The 15,715-nt window shown below is 46.5% G+C and overlaps 1 protein-coding gene across 1 annotated transcript in view; it reads left to right on the forward strand.

Moving 5' to 3' along the window:
* LOC105738165 (multidrug resistance-associated protein 6-like) overlaps window positions 1–13,339 on the forward strand; it is a 53,954-nt gene extending 40,615 nt beyond the window's left edge. Inside the window, 5 exon segments of the mRNA XM_030797777.1 lie at window positions 4,846–4,966; window positions 9,143–9,350; window positions 12,273–12,555; window positions 12,557–12,581; window positions 12,751–13,339. Of these exon segments, the coding sequence (XP_030653637.1) occupies window positions 4,846–4,966; window positions 9,143–9,350; window positions 12,273–12,555; window positions 12,557–12,581; window positions 12,751–13,275 (1,162 nt within the window). The 3' untranslated portion in view covers window positions 13,276–13,339.
* The last annotated feature ends 2,376 nt before the right edge of the window (window positions 13,340–15,715 follow it).

Genomic DNA, 15,715 nt, shown 5'->3' on the forward strand with positions numbered 1-15,715 from the left:
AAGTGTTCCTATTTCTCCACATCCTCTCCAGCACCTGTTGTTTCCTGATTTTTTTAATGATGGCCATTCTAACTGGTGTGAGATGGTATCTCACTGTGGTTTTGATTTGCATTTCTCTGATGGCCAGTGATGATGAGCATTTCTTCATGTGTTTTTTGGCTGCATAAATGTCTTCTTTTGAGAAGTGTCTGTTCATGTCCTTTGCCCACTTTTTGATGGGGTTGTTTGTTTTTTTCTCGTAAATTTGTTTGAGTTCATTGTAGATTCTGGATATTAGCCCTTTGTCAGATGAGTAGGTTGCAAAAATTTTCTCCCATTCTGTAGGTTGCCTGTTCACTCTGATGGTAGTTTCTTTTGCTGTGCAGAAGCTCTTTAGTTTAATGAGATCCCATTTGTCGATTTTGGCTTTTGTTGCCATTGCTTTTGGTGTTTTAGACATGAAGTCCTTGCCCATGCCTATGTCCTGAATGGTATTGCCTAGGTTTTCTTGTAGGATTTTAATGGTTTTAGGTCTAACATATAAGTCTTTAATCCATCTTGAATTAATTTTTGTATAAGGTGTAAGGAAGGGATCCAGCTTCAGCTTTCTACATATGGCTAGCCAGTTTTCCCAGCACCATTTATTAAATAGGGAATCCTTTCCCCATTTCTTGTTTTTGTCAGGTTTGTCAAAGATCAGATAGTTGTAGATATGTGGCATTATTTCTGAGGGCTCTATTCTGTTCCATTGGTCTATATCTCTGTTTTGGTACCAGTACCATGCTGTTTTGGTTACTGTAGCCTTGTAGTATAGTTTGAAGTCAGGCAGCGTGATGCCCCCAGCTTTGTTCTTTTGGCTTAGGAATGACTTGGCAATGCGGGCTCTTTTTTTGGTTCCATATAAACTTTAAAGTAGTTTTTGTCCAATTCTGTGAAGAAGGTCATTGGTAGCTTGATGGGGATGGTATTGAATCTGTAAATTACCTTGGGCAGTATGGCCGTTTTCATGATATTGATTCTTCCTACCCATGAGCATGGAATGTTCTTCCATTTGTTTGTATCCTCTTTTATTTCATTGAGCAGTGGTTTGTAGTTCTCCTTGAAGAGGTCCTTCACATCCCTTGTAAGTTGGATTCCTAGGTATTTTATTCTCTTTGAAGCAATTGTGAATGGGAGTTCACTCATGATTTGGCTCTCTGTTTGTCTGTGATTGGCGTATAAGAATGCTTGTGATTTTTGCACATTGATTTTGTATCCTGAGACTTTGCTGAAGTTGCCTATCAGTTTAAGGAGATTTTGGGCTGAGATGATGGGGTTTTCTAGATATACAATCATGTCATCTGCAAACAGGGACAATTTGACTTCCTCTTTTCCTAATTGAATACCCTCTATTTCCTTCTCCTGCCTGATTGCCCTGGCCAGAACTTCCAACACTATATTGAATAGGAGTGGTGAAAGAGGGCATCCCTGTCTTGTGCCAGTTTTCAAAGGGAATGCTTCCAGTTTTTGCCCATTCAGTATGATATTGGCTGTGGGTTTGTCATACATAGCTCTTATTATTTTGAGATACGTCCCATCAATACCCAATTTATTGAGAATTTTTAGCATGAAGGGTTGTTAAATTTTGTCAAAGGCCTTTCTGCATCTATTGAGATAATCATGTGGTTTTTGTCATTGGTTCCATTTATATGCTGGATTACATTGATTGATTTGCGTATGTTGAACCAGCCTTGCATCCCAGGGATGAAGCCCAGTTGATCATGGTGGATAAGTTTTTTGATGTGCTGCTGGATGCAGTTTGCCAGTATTTTATTGAGGATTTTTGCATCGATGTTCATCAGGGATATTTATTGGTCTAAAATCTCTTTTTTTGTTGTGTCTCTGCCAGGCTTTGGTATCAGGATGATGCTGGCCTCATAAAAGGAGTTAGGGAGGATTCCCTCTTTTTCTATTGATTGGGATAGTTTCAGAAGGAATGGTACCAGCTCCTCCTTTTACCTCTGGTAGAATTCGGCTATGAATCCATCTGGTCCTGGACTTTTTTTGGTTGGTAAGCTATTAATTATTGCCTCAATTTCAGAGCCTGTTATTGGTCTATTCAGAGACTCAACTTCTTCCTGGTTTAGTCTTGGGAGGGTGTATGTGTTGAGGAATTCATCCATTTCTTCTAGATTTTCTGGTTTATTTGAGTAGAGATGTTTATAGTATTCTGTGATGGTAGTTTGTATTTCTGTGGGATCGGTGGTGATAGCCCCTTTATCATTCAATGAAACTTTTTACAGATAAAAACTTTACTCAAAACCCTGTTATATAAAACAGAGCTGATCTGCTAGGGAGCTAGAAGCTCCAACTGCTTACCTAACGCTTCCTTCTCGGAGTTCTCCCAGGGACCTTAAGGCTCAGGAGAACACAGCTGGAAAATCCCTGGACTAGATCCCTCAGGTCCCTTCTAGAATGTAACAATTTCTGAATCTTATATTGATAAATGGAGTGGAATTTCTTACAAACAATTTTGAGGAGGCAATGCAGTTTTAAATACATACGTATTGTATGCCACACTGTAAGATATTGCAGATACAGTGAGCAACAGGAAAAGGTAAACACAGCTCTTCCTTTAAGCAGAACACCTAGAAGAGTAAGAGGGGAACAAAAGAGCTATAACTTATATATGATATTATGTGTATTATATGTAATATAATATATATTATATGATTTATTGTTATAACACAACTCATACTACATGGAGATTTTCTCCCTAAAAATAATTACAGAGATTAAGAATAGAGAAAGGAAAATGAATGTGTTATGTTTTAATTCTGCAAAAAGGTCGGGCACGGTGGCTCAGCCTGTAATCCCAGCAGAAGGATAACTTGAGCTCAGGAGTTCGAGACCAGCCTGTGCAGCATAATGAGACCTTGTATCTACAAAAAAATTTTGAAAATTAGCCAGGCATGGTGGCAAGCACTTGTATTCCCAGGTACTCAGGAGGCTGAGGCTGGAGGTCAAGGCTGCAGTGAGCCACAATCAAACCACTGTACCCTAGCCTGTGTAACAGAGTGACTGTCTCAAAAATAATAATATTTGTCAAAATAGCATGTCTTTGTATCACTGCCACATTGCTTGTCTGAAGCGAAGCGGACTCACTTTGTTATCAGAAGTGATCTCACCAAAGACCAAGTTGTCCAGTTGCCTTGGAGTGTAGGTCATGCGTTGCCGGTACCCTGGGGCTGTGTACAAAGGCCAGGCTGAGGGGACCTTGTGGTTACCCCCATGGGACTTGTAACTTGTCAAGTGGGAAGGTGGCACCAAGTGAAGAAGGGTGGGCTCCTTGGTTTTGGCCTCACGTGGTTCTAGCATGGTGGCGTGTGCCTGTAGTCCCAGCTACTCGGGAGGCTGAGGCACGAGAATCGCTTGAACCTCGGAGGCGGAGATTGCAGTGAGCCGAGATTGTGCCAAATTAACCTCTGGCAAATTTAATGTGTCTGAGGCTTTTTTTCTGGGGGCGGGGGGGGCGGATTTGAGACAGAATCTTGCTGTGTCGCCCAGGCTGGAGTGCGATGGCACAATCTCGGCTCACTGCAATCCCCATCTCCCAGGTTCAAGCGATTCTCATGCCTCAGTCTCTTGAGTAGCTGGGACTACAGGCACATGCGACCAGGCCCGGCTAATTTTTGTATTTTTAGTAGAGACAGGGTTTTGCCATGTTGTCCAGGATGGTCTCAAACTCCTGACCTCAGGTGTTCCGCCTGCCTCAGCCTCCCAAAGTGCTGGGATCACAGGCATGAGCCACTGCACCTGGCTAACAGAGCTTAACTAAGCAAAGAATGATCCGCACATCGGGTAGTCCCTGAACCAGAATACATCCAGAGAGGCTCTGGTACAGCCACGGGGTCAAAGATTAATAGACAGAAAAAGGACGGTGAAGGACAGAAAACAGAAGTGAGGTACAGAAACAGCTGGATTGGTTACAGCTCAGCGTTTGCTTTATTTGAACATGGTTTGAACAGTTGGCTGCCTTTGATTGGCTGAAACTCAGTGATTGACACAGGAGTAGGTTGCAGTCTGTTTGAGTCCAATTAGGTTACAGTTCGCTAGGTACGGGAAAAGCTTTAGGCCAAACTTAAAATATGTAAGGAGGCAGCTTTGGGCTAACCTTAATTTAATAGAAGGTAGGTAGACATGTATATGTAGATATACAGGTATGTAGATGAATGGATAAATGGATGGATGGATAGATAGATGATATTCCTATTTTTACAGCTGAGGAAACTGAGGCACAAAGGTTAAGTCAGCCCACTCATCCACAGATAAAACATTCAAAAAGTCTTTAGCATCTGAATTGTGCATAATTTATATTCTGCCAGTTGGACTGACAAATCTGATGGTAAACAGTAGGAGCAAAACAATTGCACCAAAGCTTAAGCCAAAATAAAAATTCTGAGAACAGGCTGGGCGTGGCGGCTCATGCCTGTAATCCCAGCACTTTGGGAGGCTGAGGCAGGCGGATTGCTTGAGCTCAGGAGTTTGAGACCAACCTGGGCAATGCGGCAAGACCCTGTCTCAAAAAAAAAAAAAAAAATTCTGAGAACAGAGTTCCAATGGTGGGCAAGTTAAGTTCATCCTGTGAAATGGCATCAGAAGAATGGGCTTGCTTGACCCTGGGGTAATAGATGGCATTTAGCTGGGTACCACACAGCAAGAAGGGAAGTGTGATATCTGGTCAGTATTCTGTTAGATGAATGAATGAATGAATGAGTACAGAGTGTACCCAGAGCTCAGTGGCTGTCAGTGGGCCTGAGGGTTAGGCACATACACCCCACCATTGGGAGAGACACTGACTTTGTCTTCATTTCCTCTAAATGACAGGTCCATCAAGTCAGTCCCTGAGAAGGACCGTACCACTTCAGAAGCCCAGTCAGAGGTTCCTCTAGATGACCCTGACAGGGCAGGATGGCCAACAGAAAAGGACAGTATGCAATACGGCAGGGTAACCACCAGCTTCACCCACCCCTCCCCACCCACTGCTGCCACCTCCAGGGGCCCAAGTCCTCTCACCAAATGTAGCACTTGGTGGTGATACTCATCTTTCTTGAGCACCTACTATGTGCCAGTAGCATTCTAGACCTTCATTTTCTTAATCCTCACAACCACCCTCAAAAATACATATGATAGCTCTGTTTCAGACATAAAGAAACTGAAGTGTTTTAAAATTTATTTTATTTTGCTTTTGAGACAGTGGCTCGCTCACTCACCCAGGCTGGACTGCAGTGATGTAATCATAGCTCACTGCAGCCTCGACCTCCTGGGCTCAAGCAATCCTCCTACCTCAGTCTCTCAAGTAGCTGGGACTACAGGCGTATGCCACCATGCCCAGCTAATGTTTGTATTTTTAGTAGAGATGGGGTTTTGCTATGTTGCCCAGGTTGGTCTCGAACTCCTGGGCTCAAGTGATCCTCTGGCCTCTGCTTCCCAAAGTTCTGGGGTTACAGGTGTGAGCCACTGTGACCAGCCAAGAAACTGAAGTCTTAAAGAGTTAAGAGACTTGTCTGCGTTTTCATAGCTAGCCTGGGACACAACCTGGGACTCAAATCTGGGACTCAAATCTAGGCCAGTCTGAATCTGAAGCTTACACTGTTTCTCCTCTTCTCTACTGCTATGTATCTCCACCCACCGACTTACCCATCCCATCATCCACCTAGATGCTCATCCACCCACCCACCTATCCATCCCACCCACTCATTTATCCATCCCATCCATTCACCTACCCACTGATTTATCTATCCCACCCACCCATTTATCCATCCCACCCCTCATTTATCCATCCCACCCACTCATTTATCCATCCCCTCCATTCACCAACCCACTGATTTGTCCATCCCACCCACCCATTTATCCATCCCACCCCCATTTATCCATCCCACCCACTCATTTATCCATCCATCCCACTCATTTATCCACCCATCCCACCCCCTCATATATCCATCCCGCCCACTCATATATCCATTCCACCCACTCATCCATCCCACCCACTCATTTATCCATCCATCCCACCCACTCATTTATCCATCCCACCGACTCATTTATCCATGCATCCCACCCCCTCATTTATCCATCCTACCCACTCATTTATCCATCCCACGCACTCATTTATCCACCCCACCCACTCATTTATCTATCCCACTCATTTATCCATTCCACCCCCTCATTTATCCATCCTACCCACTCATTTGTCCATCCATCCCACTCATTTATCCATCCATCCCACCCCGTCATTTATCCATCCCGCCCACTCATTTATCCATCCCACCCACTCATTTATCCATCCCACCCCCTCATTTATCCATCCTACCCACTCATTTATCCATCCATCCCACCCCCTCATTTATCCATCCCACTGACTCATTTATCCATCCCTCCCACCCCCTCATTTATCCAGCCATCCCACCCCCATTTATCCATTCCACCCCCTCATTTATCCATTCCACCCCCTCATTTATCCATCCTACCCCCTCATTTATCCATCCATCCCACCCATTTATCCATCCATCCCACCTCCTCATTTATCCATCCCGCCCACTCATTTATCCATCCCACCCACTCATTTATCCATCCCACCCACTCATTTATCCATCCCACCCCCTCATTTATCCATCCATCCCACCCCCTCATTTATCCATCCCTCCCACCAACTCATTTATCCATCCCTCCCACCAACTCATTTATCCATCCCACCCACCAACTCATTTATCCATCCATCCCACCCCCTCATTTATCCATCCATCCCACTCATTTATCCATCCCACCGACTCATTTATCCATCCATCCCACCCTCTCATTTATCCATCCTACACGCTCATTTATCCATCCATCCCACTCATTTATCCATCCCACCGACTCATTTATCCATCCCACCCCCTCATTTATCCATCCATCCCACCCCCTCATTTATCCATCCTACACACTCATTTATCTGTCCATCCCATCCACTCACCCACCTACTCATTTATCCATCCCATTCACTTACCCATCCATCTATCCCACCTAACAATACATCCAACCATTCCCTCACCTATGCATCTGTCTGTTCAGCTGCTCATCCATTCATTGATCTTCCCATCCATCATCCACTCATTCATCTACACACCTACCTACTTACCCACTCACTCATTTATTCACCCACCTACCCGCTCATCCATCCAGCAAACATGTACACAATACCCACTATGGGCCAGGCTAAGTCTTGTAGAGATTAGGTACTAGTGAGGATAGATGGAGAGTAAATAATTATGCTAATAAGTAAGCTATATCCAATAACAATAAGTGCTATAAAGAAAATAAGAATGATCAGGCGCAGTGGCTCATGGCTGTAATCCCATCACTTTCAGAGGCTGAGTCAGGAGGATTGCTTGAGGCCAGGAGTTCGAGGCTGCAGTGAGCTATGATCATGTCACTGCAAGCCAGCCTGGGTGACAGAGTGAGACCCTGCCTCTTAAAAGAATGATGAAATAGAGACCACTGAGAAACCATAACATGGTTAGTATGGATAGGATGCTCTGAGAAGTGACATTTGAGCTTCCCCGAAGAATGTGTGAAGGAACCAGTCATACAAAGGGCAGGAGAAAGAGCGCTCCAGGCAGAGAGAGCAGCAGGTGCAATGGCTCTGAGGTGGGAAGTAGCTTAGGGTGCCAGAGAAAGGGGTCCCATGAGGCTGGCAGGCAGTGAGTGGGGGCGAGATAAGAAGCTTGGAATTTCTTTTTTTCTTTCTTTTTGAGACAGGGTTTCACTCCTGTCGCCCAGGCAGGAGTGTAATGGCGCAATCTCGGCTCACTGAAACCTCTGTCTCCCAGTTTCAAGTGATTCTCCTGCAGCTTCCCAAGTAGCTGGGACTACAGGTGCCCGCCACCACATCTGGCTAATTTTTGTATTTTTAGTAGAGACAGGGTTTCACCACGTTGGTCCAGGCTGGTCTCAAACTCCTGAGCTCAGGTGACACACCCGCCTTGGCCTCCCAAAGTGCTTACAGGTATGAGCCACCTCACCTGGCTGGGATTTCTTCTAAGAGCAAGAGATAGCCATGGACAGGCCAGTGACAAGATATAATTAGATTAATGTTTTCTTTTTTTTTTTTTTTTTTTTTTTTTTTTGAGACGGAGTCTCGCTCTGTCGCCCAGGTTGGAGTGCAGTGGCGCAATCTCGGCTCACTGCAAGCTCTGCTTCTCGGGTTCACGCCATTCTCCTGCCTCAGCCTCTCCGAGTAGCTGGGACTACAGGCGCCTGCCACCACGCCCGGCTAATTTTTTTTTTTTTTGTATTTTTCGTAGAGACAGGGTTTCACCGTGGTCTTGAGCTCCTGACCTCGTGATCCGCCCGCCTCGGCCTCCCAAAGTGCTGGGATTACAAGCGTGAGCCACCGCGCCCGGCCTAGATTAATGTTTTCAACAGTCCTGTCTGGCTGCAGCTGTGCAGAGAATTTCAGATTTGTAGGAGCAGGACCTTAAGCCAGTGGCTGAACCCCTCTGCGCCTCAGTTTCCTTATCTGTGAAATGGAGGTTATTATGAGCAGAGACACGTGCCTGACCCATGGTGGGTGTTGAAGAAAACCCTTCTAGCTGGGTGTGGTGGCTCACACCTGTAATCCAAGCACTTTGGGAGGCCGAGGAGGGAGGATTGCTTGAGGCCAGGAGTCTGAGACCAGCCTGGGCAACATAGCGAGACTCCATCTCTTTAAAACTATGAAAATTAACAAAACATGGTGGTACAAACCGATAGTCCTGACTACTCGGGAGGCTGAGGCGGGGGGATTACTTGAGCCTAGGAGTTCAAGGCTGCAGTGAACCACAATCATGCCAGTGTACTCCAGCCTGGGTGACGTGGGTGACAAAGCAAGACCCTGTCCCCAAAAAAAAAAAAAAAAAAAAAAAAGAAAAAATATTAATACTAGTTCTCTGGGGATTGTGTAGGAGATGGGGGTTCTAAGGCTGGCTGGGGCCTACCGGGGAGATAGTGCTTCTGGTGGGAGGCACGGCGGGAGAACCGGTGAGGTCTGCATGGTGGTTCCATCTGCCTACAGACATGTTTTCTGGGAGCCTCGCCTGGCCTTGCCTCAACTCACGCCTCCCGCCAGGGGCTCTCTCTGCCTCCCTCTCCCTCATGTGTGCTACAGGTGAAGGCCACAGTGCACCTGGCCTACCTGCGTGCCGTGGGCACCCCTCTCTGCCTCGACGCACTCTTCCTCTTCCTCTGCCAGCAAGTGGCCTCCTTCTGCCGGGGCTATTGGCTGAGCCTGTGGGCTGACGACCCCGCAGTGGGTGGACAGCAGACGCAGGCAGCCTTGCGTGGCGGGATCTTCGGGCTCCTCGGCTGTCTCCAAGGTACGCCTCACCTGCCGTCCTCATCCCCCTCCTCCCAGCTCCTCCGAGGGGTGCTCAGGGCTCCTTTGCCCCACCCCTCCCTGGGTCACCCTGTCCCCTGGAACAATGTGCAAAACATCCAGGGTCCACGCAAAGGTCTGTGTCCTTAAGATGAGGCTGGAGGGAACGGGAGGACAGGGCACATCCCTCCTTTTCTGGAAGCTTCGTGTTGCCCTTTTGCAACCATACCCACCCTCCTCCTGCCTCGCCCACCCTGTCCCTAACCCCTGGTTCTTCTCCTTGTAATATGTGGCCTGGCTGAAGGGAGTAACAGGAGTGCACACGTGAGTTTGGCTTATTTATACACACACACGTATATATAGACTGGGTCTGGCTTTGTCACCCAGGCTGGAATGCAGTGGCACAAACTCGGCTCACTGCAACCTCTGCCTCCAGGCTCAAGCAATCCTCCCACCTCAGCCTCCCGAGTAGCTGGGACTACATGCACCTGCCACCATGCCTGGCTAATTTTTGTTTGTTTTTGATAGAGACAGGGTTTCACCATGTTGTCCAGGCTGGTCTCAAACTCCTGGGCTCAGGCAATCCTCTGCCTCAACCTCCCAAAGTGTTGGGATCACAGGCATGAGCCACCACGCCCGGCCTGGCTTCATCTTTAAAGGACAAAGGACAGTTGCCTCATTTTCATGTTGATTCGTCCTCATTCACTGGGTGACCTTGGCCACATCACCAAAATGCTGTGAGCCTGTGACCTTCTCTATAAAATGGGGGGTGCCAGGCCTGAACTTGAGGACTCTTCTACTCCTAAGAACCTGTACACCTACTCACCACAACTGCATGTACAGTGGAATACTCAAGGCGAATGGTTATTTAACCAAGAGGAAATTAGGGATTCTCAGAGTCAGCCGAGCCCTGGAATTAACCCAAATCCTCATTTGGGTGGCAAATAGCCCTTTCAAAATCCTTCCACTTCCATCCCTCATTTGATAGCTAAGGGCAAGTCTTACTCTCCCCTAAAGATGGAGAGACGGGAGCTGAGAGAGAAATTGGTTATGACTCTCGAATACAAAGAATAAAAAATTCAGCTCCAGGCCAGATACGGCGGCTCATGCCTGTAATCCCAGCACTTTGGGAGGCCGAGGCGGGTGGATCACTTGAGGTCAGGAGTTCAAGACCAGCCTGGCCAACATGGTGAAACCCCGTCTCTACTAAAAATACAAAAATTAGCCGGGCGTGGTGTCAGTGCTTGTAATCCCAGCTACTTGGGAGGCTGAGGAAGGAGAATCACTTGAACCTGGGAGGTGGAGTTTGCAGTGAGCAGAGATTGCACCACTGCACTCCAACCTGGGTGACAGAGCAGGACTCCGTCTGAAAATAAACAAATTCAGCTCCAATTCAAAGTGTTTAAACAACAAGAGAATTGATTGGCTCTTGGGACCAGTATCCATGGATTTCTGGCTTCAGGTATGGCTGGATGTAGGGGTCCAAACAAGAAATTGCTTCATTTCCCTCCTCTGTGAGAGCTTCCTGCCAGCTCAGCTGCTCCCCCTGGCAGTAAGATGATATTCCACAGCTCCAGCTTGGCCACCTCCAACAACCAAGTACCACTTTTCCAAAAGTTCTAGTGAAGTCCCAGGTCTCCCTGTCATTGGCCTGACTTGGGTTATGTGTTCATCCCTGAACCAATTGCAGTGGTTTGGATTGGCCATGGGTGAAATTTGCCCCACCCCAGAGGAGAAGTTAGCCCCACCCCAGGCATGCAGATTAACATTGGGAGGAAGGATGTGCATTTCTCTCATAGGGTTACTGCCAAACAAGTTGCCACAAACTTGGGAGCCCAGCACAATTGAAATTTGTTCTGTCGCAGTTCTGAGCCTGAAGTCTAAAATCAAGGTGTCAGCAGCGTTAACTCCTTGTGGAGGGTTTTTTTTGTTTTGTTTTGTTTTGTTTTGTTTTTTTGAGACAGAGTCTTGCTCTGTCACCCAGGCTGGAGTACAGTGGCACAATCTCGGCTTATGGTTCACTACAACCTCTGCCTCCTGGGTTCAAGTGTTTCTCCTGACTCAGCCTCCTGATTAGCTAGGACTACAGGTGCCCGCCACCACGCCCAGCTAATTTTTGTATTTTTATTAGACAGTAGGGTTTAGTAGGGTTTCACCATGTTGGTCAGGCTGGTCTAGAACTCCTGACCTCACGTGATCCACCCGCCTTGGCCTCCCAAAGAGCTGGGATTACAGGCATGAGCCACTGTGCCTGGCCCCTCGTGGAGGTTCTGAGGGAGAATACGCCCCAGGCTTCTCTCCTGGTTTCTGGTGGTCGCCGGCAGCCTCTGGCATCCCTTGGCTTGTAGATGTGCCCTCCCATCTGTGTCGCCATCTTCATATCTCTTGCTGTGTCTCTGAGTATCCTCTAGTAGTCTCATATAAATGGCAGTCACTGAATTTAGGACCCATCCCAAATGAATTTGGGGGGACACTCTTCAACCCATTACATCAAGAAACAAGCAGGGTACAGGCACAGTGGCTCATGCCTGTAATCTCCGCACTTTGGGAGGCCAAGGCAGGCAGATCACTTGATCCCAGGGGTTCGAGACCAGCCTAAGCAGCATAGCAAGATCCCATCTCTACAAAAAATACCCAAAATTAGCCGGCATGGTGGCATACATCTGTGGTCCCAGCTACTCGGAGGCTGAGGCGGGAGGATCGCTTGAGTGCAGGGGGTCAAGTCTGCAGAGAGCCATCATCATGCTACTGTACTTCAACATGGGTGACAGAGTGAGACCCTGTCTCAAAAAAATGTAATAATCAAGGTGGCCAAGCCATAAGATGTCCACCATGGGGTAGCGGGAGAGACCTGCGGCAAGGACCTATGGGGCGCTCCTGAGGTTCTCCAGCCTTCATGCTCTTACCTCCTCTCCCTCCCCAGCCATCGGGCTGTTTGCCTCCATGGCTGCAGTGCTCCTAGGTGGGGTCCGGGCATCCAGGTTGCTCTTCCAGAGGCTCCTGTGGGATGTGGTGCGATCTCCCATCAGCTTCTTTGAGCGGACACCCATCGGCAACCTGCTAAACCGCTTTTCCAAGGAGACAGACACGGTTGATGTGGACATTCCAGACAAACTCCGGTCCCTTCTGATGTATGCCTTCGGACTCCTGGAGGTCAGCCTGGTGGTAGCAGTGGCTACCCCACTGGCCATTGTGGCCATCCTGCCAGTTTCTCCTCTACACTGGGTTTCAGGTACGGAGAGGTCAGGGAGGCTTCTGGGACCAGCTGAGGTCAACTCAGCCAGTCCCCTGTCTCTGGGGAAGACTCCATATATGAGGTTTCACCTAGCTGGGCATTTAGGGGCCGTTCCTGGGTTCAAGCGATCCTTCTGCCTCAGCTTCTTGAGAAGCTGGGATTACAGGCCCTGCATTATTTGACCAGAGTTGAAGTGACAGAATTTGAAGATATTAAATCAGGTTACAGAATAGATTGTTATTTTGATGAAAATCCTTACTTTGAAAATAAAGTTCTCTCCAAAGGATTTCATCTGAATGAGAGTGGTGATCCATCTTCAAAGTCCACCGAAATCAAATGGAAACCTGGAAAGGATTTGACGAAACGTTCAAGTCAAACGCAGAATAAAGCCAGCAGGAAGAGGCAGCATGAGGAACCAGAGAGCTTCTTTACCTGGTTTACTGACCATTCTGATGCAGGTGCTGATGAGTTAGGAGAGGTCATCAAAGATGATATTTGGCCAAACCCATTACAGTACTACTTGGTTCCCGATATGGATGATGAAGGAGAAGGAGAAGATGATGATGATGATGATGATGAAGAGGAGGAAGGATTAGAAGATACTGATGAAGGGGATGAGGATGAAGGTGAAGAAGATGAAGGTGATGATGAAGGGGAGGAAGGAGAGGAGGATGAAGGAGAAGATGACTAAATAGAACACTGATGGATTCCAACCTTCCTTTTTTTAAATTTTCTCCAGTCCCTGGGAGCAAGTTGCAGTCTTTTTTTTTTTTTCTCTTGTGCTCAGTCACCCTGTTCTTGAGGTCTCTCTTCTCTGCTCCATGGTTCTCAACTTATTTGGGGGGAAATACCTTGAGCAGAATACAATGGGAAAAGAGTCTCTACCCCTTTCTGTTCGACGTTCATTTTTATCCCTTTCTGTCTGAACAAAAACTGTATGGAATCAATACCACCGAGCTCTGTGGGAAAAAAGAAAAACCTGCTCCCTTCGCTCTGCTGGAAGCTGGAGGGTGCTAGGCCCCTGTGTAGTAGTGCATAGAATTCTAGCTGTTTTCCTCCTTTCTCTGTATATTGGGCTCAGAGAGTACACCGTGTCTCTATGTGAATATGGACAGTTAGCATTTACCAACATGTCTCTGTCTACTTTCTCTTGTTTAAAAAAAGAAAAAAAAACTTAAAAAAGTGGGGTTATAGAAGGTCAGCAAAGCGTGGGTTTGAGATGTTTGGGTGGGTTAAGTGGACATTTTGACAACATGGCTTCTCCTTTGGCATGTTTAATTGTGATATTTGACAGACATCCTGGCAGTTTAAGATGACACTTTTAAAATAAATTCTCTCCTAATGATGACTTGAGCCCTGCCACTCAATGGGAGAATCAGCAGAACCTGTAGGATCTTATTTGGAATTGACATTCTCTATTGTAATTTTGTTCCTGTTTATTTTTAAATTTTATTTTTGTTTCACTGGAAAGGAAAGATGATGCTCAGTTTTAAACGTTAAAAGTGTACAAGTTGCTTTGTTACAATAAAACTAAATATGTACACACACACACACACACACACACAAAGGGTGTCTATACCTCTCATGAATTGGAAAGAAATACTTTCTCTGGGCCGGGCACGGTGGCTCATGTCTGTAATCCCAACACCTGGGAGGCTGAGGCAGGCGGATCACTTGATGTCAGGAGTTTGAAACCAGCCCGGCCAATATGGTGAAACCCTGTCTCTACTAAAAATACAAAAATTAGCTGGGCACGGTGGTGCATGTCTGTAATCCCAGGTACTCAGTAGGCTGAGGCGGGAGAATCACTTGAACCCGGAGACAGGTTGCAGTGAACCGAGATTGCACCACTGTACTCCAGCCTGGGCAACAGAGCAAGACTCCATCTCAAAAAGAAAAAAAAAAGAAAAGAATATCTCTGAATTTTAGTCCATGTTCTCAATGATTTCTGACTTTATTATATTAACTCTTATTAATGATCACAATTTATTTTGTAAATTTTGCAGCCAAAGAGACAATTTATTTTGTAAATTTGGGATTGGATTTGCAAAATAGGGCTTGTAGACTGTGAGTGGCTTCATGGAATCATTCCCACATTCAGAGCCAATGTTTTCAGTTGAGCATCCTGCGGAGTCCTGGTGAAAAGAACTTTAACATCACAAAGGTATTGATAGCGAAGGAGAAGGTTTCCTAGGGTTATTCCAAGGTTTGAAGCAAATCAGCGGTTTTACTGTTTGCTCAGCACAAATATATACAATCCAGTCCAATACATATTTATTCATTGATTCAGTTAATATTTATTGAACAATGTGCTTTAGGCCTGGCAAAATCAGGGATGGTTTTCATCTCTGCCCTAGAGCATGTTTGATTGCATTCATCACAAGGAGGTAAATCTTTGGGATTACAGAATGTTCACAGACCGGCCTAGGGCGTCACATGTTCTTCATTCCCTATCAAAAGCAGGGTTGAGCCACACCCAGCTATTATCTCCACAGCTTCTAGCATCATCTGTTGGATGGTACCAAACCCCTGAGGCAGCATTACTTGATGGCTAGAGGCAGAGGATGGAGAGGTTTGAAGTCAGAGGCTTCCCCTGAGCCTCTATACTCAGGAACAGTAACTACAAGAAATGTGTTCAGAACTCTTGTGATTTCTCTTAGGGCAGAAATTGAGGACCCCGTGGTGACAACCAAATGTGATTTTCTTCTGTTTTTTTTTGTTTTTTGGTTTTGTTTGCTTGTTTGCGTTTTTAATTTTTTTTGTGTGTGTGTGACGGAGTCTCACTCTGTCGCCCAGGCTGGATTGCAGTGGCACCATCTCGGCTCTCTGCAACCTCTGCCTCCCAGGTTCAAGCAATTCTCCTGCCTCAGCCTCCTAAGTAGCTGGAATTACAGTCTTGCACCACCACATCCAGCTAATTTTTGTATTTTTCGGTAGAGATGCAGTTTCATGATGTTGGCCAGGTTGGTCTTGAACTCCTGACCTCAGGTGATCCGTTTGCCTCAGCCCCCCGAAGTTCTGGGATTACAGGTGTGAACCACCATGCCCAGCCACTTCTTCTGTTTTACTTTGGGAAAAGGAACAAGTTTTTCCATTATGTTGTAAAGTCTATGGAGATACGTACATCTAAC

This window comes from Nomascus leucogenys, chromosome 18, assembly GCF_006542625.1.
Source record: "Nomascus leucogenys isolate Asia chromosome 18, Asia_NLE_v1, whole genome shotgun sequence".
NCBI classification, from domain to species: Eukaryota; Metazoa; Chordata; class Mammalia; order Primates; family Hylobatidae; genus Nomascus; species Nomascus leucogenys.